General features: G+C 45.5%; 1 protein-coding gene and 1 long non-coding RNA gene across 2 annotated transcripts in view; one reads left to right on the top strand and one right to left on the bottom strand.

The window, feature by feature from the left end:
* Positions 1-2,174: 2,174 nt before the first annotated feature.
* LOC121273567 (zinc finger protein 420-like) overlaps positions 2,175-18,454 on the top strand; it is a 39,151-nt gene continuing 22,871 nt past the window's right edge. Inside the window, exons 1-5 of the mRNA XM_041180737.1 lie at positions 2,175-2,274; positions 2,623-2,745; positions 4,471-5,686; positions 14,735-15,201; positions 17,688-17,775. Coding sequence (XP_041036671.1) covers positions 4,789-5,686; positions 14,735-15,201; positions 17,688-17,775 — 1,453 coding nt within the window. The 5' untranslated portion in view covers positions 2,175-2,274; positions 2,623-2,745; positions 4,471-4,788. The remainder of the gene's footprint in view (positions 2,275-2,622; positions 2,746-4,470; positions 5,687-14,734; positions 15,202-17,687; positions 17,776-18,454) is intronic.
* On the bottom strand, positions 15,887-17,856 carry LOC121273650. Its single transcript, XR_005942052.1, has 2 exons — positions 16,495-17,856; positions 15,887-16,330 (listed from the first exon to the last, which is right to left on the bottom strand). It is a non-coding gene; the product is annotated as an uncharacterized LOC121273650 (long non-coding RNA).

Genomic DNA, 18,454 nt, shown 5'->3' with positions numbered 1-18,454 from the left:
ACATGTACAGCCCATTTCCGTGGCAACGCAGCATGCTTTGAGAAGTTCCAAACAGAAAAGCAAATAAATATATTTTACCTTTAAAACACCCTTTGATATTATGATCCATGTCAAATATGAACCAATATATTCGCAACAAGGTTGAAAGAGCATCAACCCACTGGAAGCAAAGTCGTCACACTGGCTTGTCCAGCAAAAAGAAACCCTCCAACCCTCCTACTTCACCAAATGTCAGAATGAACATGGTTCAGTGCTGGATGTGATCAACAGAAGTAATAATAGCAGAATCCAACCCCTGTAATCACTTGTGTACTCGCTGGTGTCTCAGCAAGTGGGCTGAATGAGTGAATCCCTTCCCACACAGGGAGCAGGTGAACGGCCTCTCCCCAGTGTGAATTTACTGGTGAGTCAGCAGATTCGATGAAGCACAGAATCCCTTCCTACACTCAGAGCAGGTAAATGGCCTCTCCCCAGTGTGAACCCGCTGGTGTTACAGTAGATTTGATGAGTGTTTCAATCGCTTTCCACACACGGAGCAGGTGAATGGCCTCTCCCCAGTGTGAACTCGTTGGTGTGTCTGTAGGTGGGATAATTGACTGAATCCCTTACCACACTCAGAGCAGGTGAAAGGCCTCTCCCCAGTGTAACTGCGCCGATGAGTTTCCAGCGCAGATGGGAACCGGAATCCTTTCCCACAGTCCCCGCATTTCCACGGTGTCCTTGTGACTCGGCAGGTTTGATGATCAGTTGATGCCTTGTCCACACACACAGAACACAGTCTCTCCCCACTGTGAATGGTGTGATGTGTTTTTCAGGCTCTGTAACCGGTTAAGGCTCTTTTGACAGTCAGTGTACTGGAACACTATCACTCGGGTGTGTGTGGCTCAGTGCTTTTTCAGACACATTGATGTTGAAAACCTTTTGAAGCAGACAAATATTTCTCTTTCTAGAACCAAAAGTTAATGATATTTAGGTTCTGCTAAATCGAGTGACTCGGTCAGGTTCTGGCCTGACATTTGGTTTGAGATTTCTGTCTGCAAATCCTCTGCTCCCAATTTCCTGTAAAAGCAGTTTACAAAAGTCATCACTGTCATTGCAGGATAGAAATTCAGAACACACAATTCTAGTTTCTAAAGGACATTCTTTCTTCTCTTCTTTTGGCTGCCCACTGAATGGAAATAATGGCTGTATCACTGGTCTTAAAATGGGTGTAATCTACAGGACTGTTTCACTGGGTTAAGATGCAGGCAATGCAAGGAAGAACATTATTTAGGTAGCAAATCATCATGACCTGGACCCCGCTCACTACGAGGGTGGTGGAATCAGAGAATTGAATGGGCACTTGAAGCAAATAAACTTGCAGGGGAATGGGGATATAGAGGGGGAATGGGATTGACTGGATTGCTCTACAGAGAGTCAGTGTGGACTCAAGTTCCCACATGGAATTTTTCTGAGATGCAATGACTATGATTGGAAATATGTAATGCAGCTACAGTAATACATTAGAAGACTACAAATAACAATCAATGCACTTTATTACAGAACCATAAATAACATATCTAATATGTAACATATAGCAACACTGGACATGTCTCTGCCCTGCCCCCTTAAATGTCAGCCATCTCGTGGGGAAACCACCCCTTTAATTGTGAACATTAGGAAAGGGACCATCCTTTTAGCCAGACAAATAAATGTGTCAAGCTGAGGGAGCAAAGGATGTCAATGTCTTTAAGAGAGAGAGAGAGACCAGGGCCAACCTTTCCAGAGTCTGCACCCTCCCTGGATTCACTTCCTTTCCCTTCAATTCCTGCAAGTCAACAATTTGCCCCCAGAATGAGAAAAGAAATGGAAAGGGGGAGAAAAGAAAGTGTTTTACTCACAGATGTTGGACACAGGAGGAAGTTTTAGTCCTTCCGGTCCTCCAACTGTTCCCATTGATCAGCGCCTCAGCATGAAGGAAATGGGCGGGCTGTCCCCCACACATGCGCAGCTTTCCCTCTCCCGAGCTCTCCGAACGGCTTCTCGCTCTGGCCGAAGCCGTCAACCGGTTGGCTGGAAACCTTGGCTCGATGTGGTGGAGGGGGAGGGGGAACAATGGGTGGGGGCGGGGCTCCCGTGTCCGCTCGCCGGGCCTGCGGACTGGAACCCGAGGACGTCACCGCGAAGCAGACTGATTCCTATTGGCTGATTCAGACAGAGTTCCATTCTGGACGTCACAATGCGGAAGTTGGACAATGAGTTTCAGACTAAAACTTCCTCCTGTGTCCAACATCTGTGAGTAAAACACTTTCTTTTCTCCCCCTTTACATTTCTTTTCTCATTCTGGGGCTAAATTGTTGACTTGCAGGAACTGAAGGGAAAGGAAGTGAATCCAGGGAGGCTGCAGACTCTGGAAAGGCTGGCCCAGGTCTCTCTCTCTTAAAGACATTGACATCCTTTGCTCCCTCAGCTTGACACATTTATTTGTCTGGCTAAAAGGATGGTCTCTTTCCTAATGTTCATTATTAAAGGGGTGGTTTCCCCACGAGATGGCTGACATTTAAGGGGACAATATCAGGGTGTTTAACTGTCCTGTATTTTAAAGGATTGCTCCTTATTTTACCTTTTGTCCCATATTTCTAGGACAGCCGGTGGGAAACTGATCCCGGGAGTCTTCAGCGTGAGTTTGAGTGATTTGAGTGAGACGGCAAGTGAGCAAGTCGGCCAGCAGAGGGATGATGATGCTTTGACTGGACAAGATAAGTTGTAAGTTTTAGTTGATTTTAAACCCCACCCCTCCCACTATGATTGTATCAGGACCCCTCCTACCCACCCCCTCTCTCATATTGAAACCCAGCCCCCCGCTCAACTTGCTCTCACAGTCACAAGCATCCCACCCCCACGCATGCCTCCAGCCCCACATTTGAAGGGTCCCTTATTTTATTTCATAAGAATTCTTTCCCCTGGAGAACACAGTACTAGGGGGAAAAGATATGTCTAATGTTGTGATAGGGATGTTATGACGTGGCGGATGATGTGTGCCAGGTGAACCAAATCCACAAGAGAAACTTGGCCATGCTATCACAACAGTTTGGCAATTTCTATTTATTACGAGAAGATGAGCACTGAATTCAGAAACAAGGAGTCCACTAAAACCTTTAGAGATTTTAAAAATGAAATTAAAATATATATTAACAGAATAAAAGATTTCAAACACATACATAAGACTACAATTGCTTAATACTATAACAAATCCTAAAATTCCTAATAAAACTGACTCTAAATTACCCACTTTAATGCAACAATCCAAAATAGATTTTAAATTTAAAAAACAAGTCAGCAAGTTACCATAGTACACACTTGACAGCGGACTTCCAAAATGTTGTCTCCAACTTTAGTCACTGCACACAGTAGACTTACGCACAAATGGGTGGAGGCTTCCTGAAGGCTGTTTCACACACTCCTGCTAGATTTTATATGGCCCGCCAACATAATCTTTCATTCTCCTTTATATATGTTTCTCTCTCTTTAATATGTAAATTCCATTGTTCCATACGTCTTTGGAACTTTACCTTTCTGATAGTATAAATTTTTTTTATGTTGCCAATATTGTCAGTAACCTTTGGGAAAAATGAACACACTGTTTAGCCTTGCTTATCTGGCTCATTGTAAAAATCCTAACATCCCTTTGAAATCCAAACAACCCCTTCACTTATCTAAAAATTCAAATTCCCTTCACACCTTACAAGCTAAGACCACATCAATGTTTATAAATTAGCATTTCAAGTACATTCTACACCTAACTTCTTTTGATAATTTCAATCTTGCAGTCTCCCTGACTCCAGATGTAATTAAATCACACAGAAAGAACCATCCACACTCACACCCATAAACCTACTTGACAATAAACCAGAATAATAGTGTGAAAATTATCATACTTTCGTAATGGGGGACACTTTAGATATATTATTTATAGTTTTGTCCTAAAGTTCATTTGATATCTTTCTAGTCTTATAGGACAGTACTGTAGCTACCTAATATATTTCCAGTGATAGCGTCATTATGACACAGAAGGAGTCCATTTAACAACTCAAGTCCATACTGACTCTTTGTAGAGTGATCCAGTCAGTCCCAGTCCCATTTCCTTCAAGTGCCAATTTAATTTCATTCTGAAATTATTGAGTGTCTCTGGAACCACCACCCTCATCGGCAGAGGGTTCCAAGTCATCACCACGGGCTGTTGAAATAAAGTTCTTCCCCACTGCACCATGTATCTCTTATCATGTAATAGAGAACTGTGTATTACACACAGTTTTAGTGCAGTACTATTGGGAGTATAGTCGATACAGCAGAGTGAGAATGGAGTGAGAGTGTGTGGCATGGAGATTTACTGCTTTTGGGGAATGAGAGAGGAAAGAATGTTCATTAGAAATTAGAATTATCTGTTCTAAATTTCTATCTGACAATAATGACTTTTGTAAACTCCTTTAGCAGGATATTAGAAGGGGAGGATTTGCAGACAGCAATCTCAAACCAAACATCACGTCAAGATCTGACAGACTCAGTCGACTCATTGGGACCTGAATATGAACAGCCTTTGAATCTAGAAGGAGAAATGTTTGTCTGTTCTGTCTGCTTCAAAAGGTTTTAAGCATCAGTGTGACTGGAAAAGCACCGAGACACACATAACCGAGTGAGGGTGTTCCAGTGCTCTGACTGTGGAAAGAGCTTGAACCAGTTACTCAGCTTGTGTGAGGACGAGGCTTCAACTAATCGTAGAACCTGGGGAGACACAAGGCCACGCGCACCATGGAGAAACCATGGAAATGTGGGGACTGCGGGAAGGGATTCAAAACCCCGTCTGTGTTGGAAACTCATCGACGCAGTCACACCGGGGAGAGGCCTTTCATCTGCTCTGAGTGTGGGAAGGGATTCACTCAGTCATCTCACCTGCAGACACACCAGCGAGTTCACACTGGGGAGAGGCCATTCACTTGCCCTGAGTGTGGGAATGTATTCAGTCAGTTATCCAGCCTGCAGTCACACCAGCGAATTCACACTGGGGAGAGACCTTTCGCATGTTCTGAATGTGGGAAGGAATTCAGGAATGCATCCCAGCTGCGGAGACACCAGCGAGTTCACACTGGGGAGAGGCCATTCACCTGCTCTGAGTGTGGGAAGGGATTTAGTGAATCATCCCTCCTGCTGATGCACAAGCGAGTTCACAGCGGGGAGAGGCCATTTACCTGCTCTGAGTGTGGGAAGGGATTCGCTAGGTCATTCTACCTGCTGACACACCAGCGAGTTCACACCGGGGACTGGCTTGTCTGTTCTGAATGTGGAAAGAAATTCACTCGATCTTACGACCTACAGATACACCAGCGAGTTCACACTGGGGAGAGGCCGTTCATCTGTTACGTGTGTGGGAAGGGATTCACTCGGTCATCCACCCTGCAGACACACCAGCGAGTTCACACTGGGGAGAGGCCGTTCCCCTGCTCCAAATGTGGGAAGGGTTTCACTCAGTCATCCGACCTGCAGAAACACCAGCGAGTTCACACCGGGGAGAAGCCATTCACCTGCTCTCTGTGTGGGAAGCGATTCAGTGATATATCCACCCTGCTGAGACACCAGCGAGTTCACACGAGGGAGAGGCCTGGTGTGTCACAGGCTCTGAGCGAGGGAAGAGATTCACTTGTTCATCCCAGCTGCTGACACACCATGACAGTCACACTGATTAGAGACCTTTAGATGCTGTGACTGTGCTTTTTGATTGTGTGAATTGAGGTTAAGTATATACAGATGGATATCATGGATTGAGCACATATAAAGAGACCCTGACTGGCATAGAGTGTAGTGGAGTCAGGAGGTATATACCCGTAATGTTTCACTCAGTGAATAAATCTATACCAAGTAAAGATTGGCTCCGGTTTCTGCCTTCACCATTAGGCTGTTAGGATGATAACGGTAACAGAGAATGCATGTTTAATGGTAAAGTTTGGAAACAAAAGGAAAATAAAATTTCAGATAGAAACTTACAACCTGAGTAGTTTTTGTGAGAAATGGCTGAAAGCAAGTGGAAATTGTCAGGGTCTGATTACCCGCTAATGATCTCAGAGTCTGAGCCACACGACCAGTGGAAGAATGAAGTGGAGATGTAGACACGGGTTACGTCCTTACCAAGGAGGAAACAAAGTCTGGTCTTGGCATTGTCACTTACCAACAAAAGTAAAATCAGAAGCAATGTATTTAGTGAGCTGGATACCTGTCAGTTGGATACTGATGAAGGTTTGGATCTTCTATTCGTGTTCATTGATGAGATTTGCAAGAAAGATGTTCTAGTGGATGCCTATGAAGCATAGTTGGCCTTTGACAGGTTTCTAATGAGGGTGAAAACATCTTTAGCAGATCTGGATATCTCAACAAAAGACAGGATTGGAATAGCACTAATAGGTGAATGAACCCCAGGAATGACCAAGGAACAATTAACAGGTGTTTCAGGTCTGACTCAAAATATCATTATGTGATGAACTGCCCAAAGTGGAAAATTAGGGTCTTCGAAGTGACGCATGACACAGAGATTTCTGAGGCTGAAGATGATGATGATGATCACTCTGAAGGAATAGTAGTAGTCACAAGGAACTTTGGTCCAGTGATGAGTGTGTTAGTCACAAACTCATTCAGCAGTGCTGTGTTAGATAGTGGCTGCACCTCGACAGTATGTGGATCAGACTGGTGAACATGTTACCCAGATTCACCTCATAGTGAGGATCGACACAAGGTTAAGAAGTATGAAAGTTCTGGTTTGGTGATGTCAACACACTGAAGTCACTAAAAAGAGTGGGGATTCCCTGCAAAATAACTGGAGTCAGCCTCTTTATCTGTGTTATTAACTGTTAGACTTTACCTCGATGACACATTTGTGTAATGAATAAGGCTTATATTACCAAATTGTACTGTATGTAAGCTTAACAATGAACAGTCTTCAATTGCCTGTCTCTTTAAGTTCCATATACTGTAATGTAGCTTTAAGGAAAAAAAAACTGGTGTTAAGGTCAGGAAGGGGTCAGAGCACCAGGTGTTCCAGGACACCCTGTTTAGATACAAGTTATAGTTCACAGTTAGAAGGGACTCCAAGCTGATTGGCTCAATTTGTTGTGGGGAAATGAGGAACACTTTTCCCATTGGTCAAGAATCAGAAATATTTGTTTAAGAAGTTGTTTGTTTTGTTGAACAGCTGCACCAACATGGGTTAAATGTTACAAAGTTACCTTCAAAAAGGTCCATTTGGCACCTCGAGTCCATGCTGACTCTGCAGAGCAATCCAGTCAGTCCCATTCCCCCACTATATCCCCGTAACCCTGCAAGTTTATCGCCTTCAAGTGCCCATCCAATTTACTTTTGAAATCGTTCATCATCTCTGATTGCACCACCTCATAGGCAGTGAGTTCCAGGTCATTCTCACTCGCTGTGTAAAAAAAACTTCTTCCTCACCTTCCCTCCGCATCTCTCACTTAAAACCTTCAACCTGTGTTCCCTCGTCCTTGGCGGGAACAGCTTTTGGGCCTGTTGTAAGATGACAATTGGTCAGTTTGGTTCCTGGATTAATTTAATTGGATCCCCAATTACTTACACCACCTTCTCTCATTACCTTAGACAGGTATACCACAGAACTGTTTGACACTATCCCTTTATCTGATTCTATAACATTCCTTATTCATACAGTTTCAAATGTTGTGGCTAATCAGAGCTTGAAGGTCTCCCTTGCCAGTACATTTATCTTCATTGCACATTCTTTACATACACAGTAATTAAGGTTTTACATGTTCACAGCAAAGAAAATTCAATCTTTTACTATAACTACTAATTCATTATTATTCAATATTTGTTACTGTTTGTTAATTAAAACAGTAATTGTGGAAAAAAGAGACATCGAAGTTTTTCATCTTGCACTCACCAGAATATTCGCAAGAATATCAAATGTGAAGGGAACAACAATTTATACTTCATGAGAGGAGTGTGCTGATCGGTTGGCAAATGGACTCTGATTGGTGGATGCATTGCCATGGAGAATGCACCATTTAACAGACGACTCGTGTCATCCTCACTCCAGCCTTGAGGCTCAATGGAACAGAGATAAATACAATTATTTCAGATCTACCTGTAGTGATAGGAAAAAACACTATTTACTACCAGGATTAAATAAATGTGCTTCATCAGCTTTTGTGGATCATTTCAGTGGAAATATGCACTCCCGGGCTCAAAGAGCATCAGTCCACTGGGAGCAAAGTCACGAGACCAGCCAGTCCAGCAGAAAGAAACCCTCTGACCCTCCCACTTCACCACATGTCAGAATGAACATGTTTCAGTTCTGGATGTGATTAACAACAGCAATAACAGCAGAATCCAACCCCTGTAATCACTTGTGAACTTGCTGGGGTGTCAGCAGGTGTGTTGACTGAGAGAATCCGTTCCCACACTCAGAGCAGATGAATGGCTTCTCCCCAGTGTGAGCTCACTGGTGTTTCTGCAGGCTCGAGAACTGACTGAATCCCTTCCCACACTCAGGGCAGGTGAATGGTCTCTCCCGGCGTGAACTCGCTGGTGTCTCAGCAGGTTGGATGAATCAGTGAATCCCTTCCCACACACACAGCAGGTGAATGGCCTCTCTCTACTGTGAGCTCGCTGGTGTATCTGCAGGTTGGATAAGTGATTGAATTGCTTTCCACACAAAGAGCAGGTGAGCGGCCTCTCCCCCATGTGAACTCGCTGGTGTGTCAGCAGGTGGGATGTATGACTGAATCCCTTGCCACACTCCGAGCAGGCGAATAGCCTCTCCTTGGTGTGAACCCGCTAGTGTGTTAACAGGTGGAATGAATCCCTGAATCCCTTCCCATACTCGGAGCAGGTGAACGGCCTCTCCCTGGTGTGAACGTGCTGGTGTTTCCGAAGGGTGGATGAATCAGTGAATCCCTTCCCACACATGGAGCAAGTGAATGGCCTGTCCCCAGTGTGAATGTGTCGATGAGTTTCCAGCGCAGATGGGAACTGGAAACCCTTCCCACAATACCCACATTTCCACAGCTTCTCCATGATACAGGTGTCCTTGTGACTCTCCAGGTTTGATGATCAGTTGAAGCCTCGTCCTCACACAGAACACGTGCACAGCCTCACCCCGCTGTGAATAGTGTGATGTACTTTCAGGCTGTGTGACTGGTTAAAGTTCTTTCCACACTCATTTCACTGGAACACTCTCACTTGGGTGTGTGTGTCTCGGTGTTTACCCAGTCACACCGATGATGAAAACATTTTGAAGCAACCAGAACAGATAAACATTTCTCCTTCCAGATTCAATGGCTGATGATATTCAGGTACTGACGAATTGGATGACTCTATCAGATCTTGACACAATGTTTGGTTTGAGATTTCAGGCTGAAAATCCTCCCCTTCTAATATCTTGTAAAAAGTGTTTGCAAAAATCATCTGTCAGGACAGGACAGAAATTCAGAACCGACAATTCTAGTTTCTATGGAACATTCATCCCTCACTTGTTCCCAACATCTGTAAATCTCCAACCCACACACACTCCCTCCATTCTCACTCTGCTGTATTTAATATACACACTCCCAATTGTCCAGAAGGAGCCGATTCATGCTGATTGACAGATGCAAACTCATTGCTTCCTGTCCATAATGTGAAAATCGTCATATAAGTTTATTTCCTTATCAGAGATATCGGGAAAATCTGAAGAAGGATTTTTTTAGGCAGTGATTTTTCATGGTCAGGAACTTGCTGCCTACGAGGGTGGTGGAAGTGGAGGCGATTCATGACTTTAAAATGAAATTGGATGGGCACTTGAAGGAAATAAACTTGCAGGGTAACGGGGATATAGAGGGGGAATGGGACTGACTAGGTTGGTCTACAGCGCGGCATGGACTCCAATTGCTAAGTGGGCTCTTCTGTGCTGTAATGACTCCATCTCTGTTACTAAAGAACCATAAATAACATACACTAGACATATCTCTGTCCTATATTAATTTACTGTCCCCTCAAATGTCAGCCATCTCCTAGGGAGACCACCCCTTTAATTGTGAACATTAGGAAAGGGACCATCCTTTTACCAGACAAATACCTGTGTCAAGCTGAGGGAGCAAAGGATGTCAATATCTTTAAGAGACAGAGAGAGAGACCTGAGCCAGCCTTTCCAGAGTCTGCACCCTCCCTGGATTCACTTCCTTTCCCTTCATTTCCTGCAAGTCAACCATTTCCCCCCAGAATGAGGAAAGAAATGGAAAGGGGGAGAAAATAAAGTGTTTTACTCACAGATGTTGGACACAGGAGGAGGTTTTAGTCTGTGTGAAGCTCACTCTGCATTCACACAAATCCAGCACTCTGATTGGCTGGAGGACAAGAGTCCTTCCGGTGCTCCAGACTTCCCATTCGTCAATCCCTCACCTGAAGCCAATGAGAGGCGTAACCCCACATGGCAGGGACTCTTCGCACCCCCCCCCCGCCCCGGAAGCCGCGCTGAGTTGTTGTCCAATGGGAAAGGCTGGAAGACTGAAGAGACAATGCCCCCGTCAATCAGAGCGCGGGCTTTGCCTATCTCAACACCCCCCCTCCCTCCCCACATTCACATTCATGCCAAAAACCCACAAGCTCAGATGCAAGTCCATCGTCTCCCCAGCACATGCGTCTTCCCCTCTCCCTCGGACATGCAGTCCCGGGCCGCCCGCCCGCGTGGCGGATAGAGCGATTTCCCCAGCGCCTTCGATTGTGGGAGCTGTGGGCACCATTACTCATCCGGAGCACAGTCTCCAAACTCCTGGGACTGGGATGGAAAGTGGGGCTGGGGGGCGCAGTGACCCCGCCCTGACATAAAGTACATGTGGGTAATCACTGGATTTGATTGTGACGCCCCCTTAGCAAAACAGTTTGTTAACTTCAGGTGTAAAGATTCAGACACCTGGGTGACATATTGGGGAGGGCAATAGGTGAATGTGAAACTGAACCCGAGAGTCAGCACCTTCAGGGGAGGAGAATTGGTGAAAAAGGTGGAGGAGGATAGTAGCATGAATTAGTGTTTCAATAATAGGGTGTAGGTAGCCTGTGATCACTGTCTCCCAATTTTTTTTATTCGTTCCAGATGGATTAAAAGTTTTCATTTAATACCTCAACCCTGGGCCCTTCATCCATGTGTTAATTTCCTTTAGATCCCTAATTGGACCTATTCCACTTTAACACCTTTTTATTATTTATATGTCAATAGAAGACTTTGGGATTCCCCTTTATGTTGGCTGTCAGTCTTTTCTCATAATCCCTCTTCGCTTCTCTACTATGTTTTTTCACCTCCCCTCTGAACCGCCTGTATCCGTCTTGGTTCACAATTGTATTTTCTACGTGACACCTGTCATAGCGCACTTTGTCTTCTTGATCTTCATTTCAATCTCCTTTTTCATCCAGGGAGCGCTGGATTTGTTTGCCCTACCTTCTCTTTCGATGAAATATACCTTGACTGTGCCCAAACCAATTTTGTGAAGGTCGCCCATTGTTCAACTGCAGTTTTTCCTGCCAATCTTTCGCTACACTCTCTCTGGCTCAACTCGGCTCTTGTCCAGTTAATAATTCTTACTGTGGATTGCCTATCGTTCTTTTCTATCATCATCCTAAAACATACAATACAATGATCACAGTCTCCTAAATTTAAAAAAAATCATTTTTGGGATGTGGGTGTCGCTGGCTAGGCCAACATTTATTGCCATTTCCTAATTACACTTATTCAGAGGGCATTTAAAAGTCAACCACATTGCTGTGGGTTTGGAGTCACATGTCAGCTAGACCATGTAAGGACAGCAGATTTCCTTCCCTAAAGGGCATTAATGAAGCAAATGGGTTTTTACAACAATTGACAATGGTTTCATAATCATCATGAGACTTTTTAATTCCAGATTTTTATTGAATTCAAATTCCACCACTTGCTGTACTGGGATTCGAACCTGGGTCCTTTGACCATTACCTTAGGTGCCTGTATCACTAGTCCAGTGACAATACCACTATGTCATTAACTTCCCAAAAAAACGCTTCCCAACTGACATTCAAGCCATTCCCTGGTTCATTCCCCAGGGCACTGCCTTGATCAACCAGAGTCTGGTTTGCATTTAAACAAAAGTTTGGCAGTAAACCATTTCCAAGATCATTGTGCATGGCAACGCCTCTGCCAATCAGAGTCTACTTGCCAACCAATCAGCACTCTCTTCCCATGCAATACAAATTGTTCCATTTACAATTGGTATTCTTGCAAATTGTCTTGATGAGTGCAAGACAAAAAGCATCGACGTCATGTCTCTTTCTTCAGCAGTACTCAGGTTCAGTGCTACCAAAAGACTATTCGTGCTGGATTACTTGATTAGAGCTACACAGGGATTTGAGGAGAAACTTTATTTAGACAGTGAGTTGTGATGATCTGAAACTCGCTGCCGATGAGGATGGTGTTAGCGGAGACAATCAATGATTTCAAAATGAAAACCATAAGAGAACCATAAATAATATGTACCATTATAATAACACTAGACTATACTATATCCTAATAAAAACAAAAAAACAGCGGATGCTGGAAATCCAAAACAAAAACAGAATTACCTGGAAAAACTCAGCAGGTCTGGCAGCATCGGCGGAGAAGAAAAGAGTTGACGTTTCGAGTCCTCATGACCCTTCGACAGAACTTGAGTTCGAGTCCAGGAAAGAGCTGAAATATAAGCTGGTTTAAGGTGTGTGTGTGGGGGGCGGAGAGATAGAGAGACAGAGAGGTGGAGGGGGTTGGTGTGGTTGTAGGGACAAACAAGCAGTGATAGAAGCAGATCATCAAAAGATGTCAACGACAATAGTACAATAGAACACATAGGTGTTAAAGTTAAAGTTGGTGATATTATCTAAACGAATGTGCTAATTAAGAATGGATGGTAGGGCACTCAAGGTATAGCTCTAGTGGTTTTTTTTTAATAATGGAAAAGGAAAATCTTTATAATTTATTGGGAAAAAAAAAAGAGAAGGGGGAAACAGAAAGGGGGTGGGGATGGGGGAGGGAGCTCACGACCTAAAGTTGTTGAATTCAATATTCAGTCCGGAAGGCTGTAAAGTCCCTAGTCGGAAGATGAGGTGTTGTTCCTTCAGTTTGCGTTGGGCTTCACTGGAACAATGCAGCAAGCCAAGGACAGACATGTGGGCAAGAGAGCAGGGTGGAGTGTTAAAATGGCAAGCGACAGGGAGGTTTGGGTCATTCTTGCGGACAGACCGCAGGTGTTCTGCAAAGCGGTCGCCCAGTTTACGTTTGGTCTCTCCAATGTAGAGGAGACCACATTGGGAGCAACGAATGCAGTAGACTAAGTTGGGGGAAATGCAAGTGAAATGCTGCTTCACTTGAAAGGAGTGTTTGGGTCCTTGGACGGTGAGGAGAGAGGAAGTGAAGGGGCAGGTGTTGCATCTTTTGCGTGGGCATGGGGTTGTGCCATAGGAGGGGGTTGAGGAGTAGGGGGTGATGGAGGAGTGGACCAGGGTGTCCCGGAGGGAGCAATCCCTATGGAATGCCGATAAGGGGGGTGAAGGGAAGATGTGTTTGGTGGTGGCATCATGCTGGAGTTGGCGGAAATGGCGGAGGATGATCCTTTGAATGCGGAGGCTGGTGGGGTGATAAGTGAGGACAAGGGGGACCCTATCATGTTTCTGGGAGGGAGGAGAAGGAGTGAGGGCAGATGCGCGGGAGACGGGCCGGACACGGTTGAGGGCCCTGTCAACGACCGTGGGTGGAAAACCTCGGTTAAGGAAGAAGGAGGACATGTCAGAGGAACTGTTTTTGAATGTAGCATCATCGGAACAGATGCGACGGAGGCGAAGGAACTGAGAGAATGGGATGGAGTCCTTACAGGAAGTGGGGTGTGAGGAGCTGTAGTCGAGATAGCTGTGGGAGTCGGTGGGTTTGTAATGGATATTGGTGGACAGTCTATCACCAGAGATTGAGACAGAGAGGTCAAGGAAGGGAAGGGAAGTGTCAGAGATGGACCACGTGAAAATGATGGAGGGGTGGAGATTGGAAGCAAAATTAATAAATTTTTCCAAGTCCTGACGAGAGCATGAAGCGGCACCGAAATAATCATCGATGTACCGGAGAAAGAGTTGTGGAAGGGGGCCGGAGTAGGACTGCAACAAGGAATGTTCCACATACCCCATAAAGAGACAGGCATAGCTGGGGCCCATGCGGGTACCCATAGCCACACCTTTTATTTGGAGGAAGTGAGAGGAGTTGAAGGAGAAATTGTTCAGCGTGAGAACAAGTTCAGCCAGACGGAGGAGAGTAGTATATCCTATATTGCTATAATGTCACCTGAATGTCAGCCATCTCCTGGAGAAACCACGTCTTTAATTGTGAACATTAGGAAAGAGACCATCCTTTTGGCCATCAAATAAATGTGTCAAGCTGGGGGAGCAAAGGATGTCAGAGAGAGATCTACGCCAACCTTTCCAGAGTCTGCACCCTCCCTGGATTCACTTCCTTTCCCCTCAGTTGCTGCAAGTCAACAATTTACCTCCAGAATAAGAAAATAAATGGAAAGGGGCGGGGAAGAAAGTGTTTTATTCGCAGACTGAGGAGGAAGTTTTAGTCTGTGTGAAGCTCAACCTTCATTCAGAGAGAGAGGAGCAGCAGCTTTACTGGGCAGCAATGAGCAGGTGAACAAACTCATTGTCCAACTTCTGCATTCAGACAATGGGGAAGCTCTGATTGGCTGGAGGACCAGAGTCCTTTTGGTCCTCCAGTTGTTCCCATTGGTCAATCTGCCACATGAAGCTAATGAGGGAGCGGAATCCCGCATGGATTTTGTTTCAGTGACAAATGTATCAATTTCAAGCTGCATCAGTGTTTGCTTTGAAAATTGTTTGGATTTCTGTCAGACTCCAAGGGATCAATGTCAGGTCCCTGGTATCTGCCCGGGTGCGGCGGTGGGGGCGGGGGGGCACAAGACGGGGCCACAATGCCACAAGGGGACAAAGCCCCTGGAGTTTGAGGATGAAATCGACAGATACCTCGGCTGGGAGGGGAGGAGTCGGGATATTGACTGGGTATCTGCAAAACCCACCAGAGTCAACCAGGCGACACTTATTAAGAATGTTTCCCCCCATCGCTTCACATCTGAAAGTTCAACTTGGAGCGAACTTGCTGCCAGAGCCAGGGTGTGAAGGATTGACACTGAGAGGCTGTTTCCCCCTGGCTGGGGAATCTAGAACACGGGGGCACAGTCTCAGGATAAGGGACTGATCATTTCAGACTGAGATGAGGAGAAATTTCTTCTCTCAGAGGCTTGTGAATCTTTGGAATTCTCTTATCCATCTGGTTCACCAATGCACTTCAGGGAAGGAAATCTGCCGCCCTTACCTGGTCTGATCTACATGTGATTCCGGACCCACAGGGATGTGGTTGACCCTAAACTGCCCTCAGAAATGGCAGAGCAAGACACACAGTTGTACCAAACTGTTACAGAAAACCCAAATCAGACAGACAGCAGCGGTTCCGGAAGGTGGCTCACCACCCTCCTCTCATGGGCAATTTGGGATGGGCAATAAATGTTGGCCTTGACAGTGACGCTGACATTCTGTGAAAAAATAAAAAAAGCTTCCAGTTCTGACTCAGTGCCCATGACAAAGAAGAACAAACAGGCCACATTGCCCCATTCAGTAACTTGAAAACACTCATTATCTGTTCACCTCTTCCTGAGCTTGACTGGCTTCTGCTGCCTCACTCTGTGTGGAGATTCTCACTGACCGTTTCTGGTCACTTTCCTCTCCAGACACCAAGCTAGAATGTTACTATCCCGGTCGGGACTGTCAGTATTTAAAAAGAAATCTGAACACCCAGTGATTCACTGAAAGAGTTATGCCACAAAATGTAATGTTTTTAAACAAAAACAAACATTATTGTAAAGAAAAAATTTGAACAAATTACACACTATGAACTTAACACTGTTTTGTAATTGTTTAAGTTGTAAACCCCGTTCTACCTTTGAGCATCATTCTATCAGCTTTTGGCTAAGCGACCCTCCAAAATTTCTTTCAGACCTCACGACTGTGGATTCCTGAACTCAAGCGGGAGCCTCACTGCCTTCTTGACCTGACTTTGACCAGACAGACTGCTTCTCCCCAGCCTGCTCCAACTGCATCTTCACAGCTCTTTCCAAGCTAACTGCTCAAGCTGACTGGTTCTACCACAAGGCCTTTCACTGCGAGGGTCACTGTAGATTTCATCCTCCAACTCCAAGCTCAACAAATCTTCCAGCTTCTTTTCCACTCACCAACTCCAATTTAGCTGCAAATAAAACAAGAGCAAATCTGTGGCTGCTTTCTTTGAGAAACACCCAGATAAATTAAACAAAATAACCTTCTAATCCTCCCACAGCCCATCTCCATGGCAAAGTGGCATGCTTTAGGAGATTCCAAACAGAATCGCAAACTAAATACCATTTCATCTACCTTCAAAACACCCTTTGTTCCTGTGATCTATATGAAATAAACAGCTAAATACTCGCAACAAGTCTCAGAGCATCAGCCCATTGGAAGCAAAGTCATGAGAACAGGCAGTCCAGCAGAAAGAAACCCTCCATTGCCATCTGCCAGAACGAACATGGTTCAGTCCTGGATGTGATTAACAGCAGCAATAATGGAATCCAACCCCTGTAATCACTTGTGAACTTGCTGGTTCTTCTGCAGGTTGGATAATCGATTGAATCCCTTCCCACAATTGGAGCAGAGGAATGGCCTCTCCCCACTGTGAAGTCGCCAGTGGATAAACAGGCTGGACGACTGAGTGAATCCCTTCCTCACTCAGAGCAGGTGAACGGCTTCTCTCCAGTGTGGACTCATTGGTGTTGCAGAAGGTTGGATAAATCAATGAATCACTTCCCACACTTAGAGCAGGTGAATGCTCTCTCCCCATTGTGAACACACTGGTATTTTAGCAGGCTGGATGACTGAGTGAATCCCATTCCACACTCAGAGCAGGTGTATGGCCTCTCACCAGCGTGAACTTGGTGTGCCAGCAGGCTGGATGACTCAATGAATCCCTTCCCACACTCCAAGCAGGTGAATGGCCTCTCCCCAGTGTGAAGTCACTGGTGTGTCAGTGGATGGGCTGACCGATTGAATCCCTTCCCATACTCGGAGCAGGTGAATGGCCTCTCCTCGGTGTGAAGTTGCTGGTGGTACAGCAGGTTGGCGAAATCACTGAATCCCTCGCCACACTGAGAGCAGTTGAATGGCCTGTACCCCGTGTGAACTCGCTGATGTTGCATCGCTGAGTGAATCACTGACCACACTTCGAGCAGGTGAATGGCCTCTCACGAGTGTGACTGTGTCGATGGGTTTCCAGCTGACATGGTCCACAGTCCACACATTTCCATGGTTTCTCCATGTTGTGAGTGTCTTTCGAGTCTCTCCAGCTTTGGCAATCAGTTAAAGCCTCATCCATACACAGAGCACATGTAGTCTCTCCCCGTTGTGAATGGTGCAATGTTTTTTCAGGCTGTGTAACTGGTTAAAGCTCTTTCCACAGTCAGTGCACTGGAAACACTCTCCCTTGGGTGTCACAATGTCTTTAAGAGAGAAAGAGACCTGGGCCAACCTTTCCAGAGTCTGCACCCTCCCCAGTTCACTTCCTTTCCCTTCAGTTCCTGCAAGTCAACAAGTTGCCCCCAGAATACGAAAAGAAATGGAAAGGGGGAAACATTGATTTCCTCACAGATGTTGCCCACAGGAGTAAGTTTTAGTCTGAAGCTCCTTGTCTAACTTCCGCATTGTGACGTCCACAATGGAACCCTGCCTGAATCAACCAATAGGAATCACTGTGCTCCGCGGTGACGTTTCGGGTTCCAGTCTGCAGGCCACGCGCGCGGATACGGGAGCCCCGCCCCCACCCATTCTTCCCCCTCCTCCTCCTCGAGCCAAGGTTTCCAAGCAACCGGCTGACGGCTCCGGCCACAGTGAGAAGCCGCTAGGAGAGCTCGGGAGGGGAAACTGCGCATGTGCGGGGTAGAACCCGCCCCTTCCTGTCATGCTGAGGAATTGACCAATGGGAAGTTGGAGGACTGGAAGGACTCTTGTCCTACAGCCAATCAAAGTGCGGGCTTTGTGTGAATGACGATTGAGCGTCACACAGACTAAAACTTCCTCTTGTGTCCAACATCTGTGAGTAAAACACGTTCTTTTCTCCCCCTTTCCATTTCTTTTCTAGTCTTGTAATAAAATGCTGTAGCTACATTATATATTTCCAGTCATGGAGTCATTATGGCACAGAAGGAGTCAATTCAGCAGCTCGAGTCTGTGCCAATTCTCTGTAGAACAATCCAATCGGTCTCATTCACCCTCAGTATCTCCATTCTCTTTCCCAGAAGTTTCCTTCAAGTGCCCATCCAATTTCACTTTTAAATTATTGATT

The sequence above is a fragment of the Carcharodon carcharias genome (assembly GCF_017639515.1).
Source record: "Carcharodon carcharias isolate sCarCar2 chromosome 27 unlocalized genomic scaffold, sCarCar2.pri SUPER_27_unloc_1, whole genome shotgun sequence".
In the NCBI taxonomy this organism is placed as follows: Eukaryota; Metazoa; Chordata; class Chondrichthyes; order Lamniformes; family Lamnidae; genus Carcharodon; species Carcharodon carcharias.
This window is presented reverse-complemented; position numbering and strand designations above follow the sequence as displayed.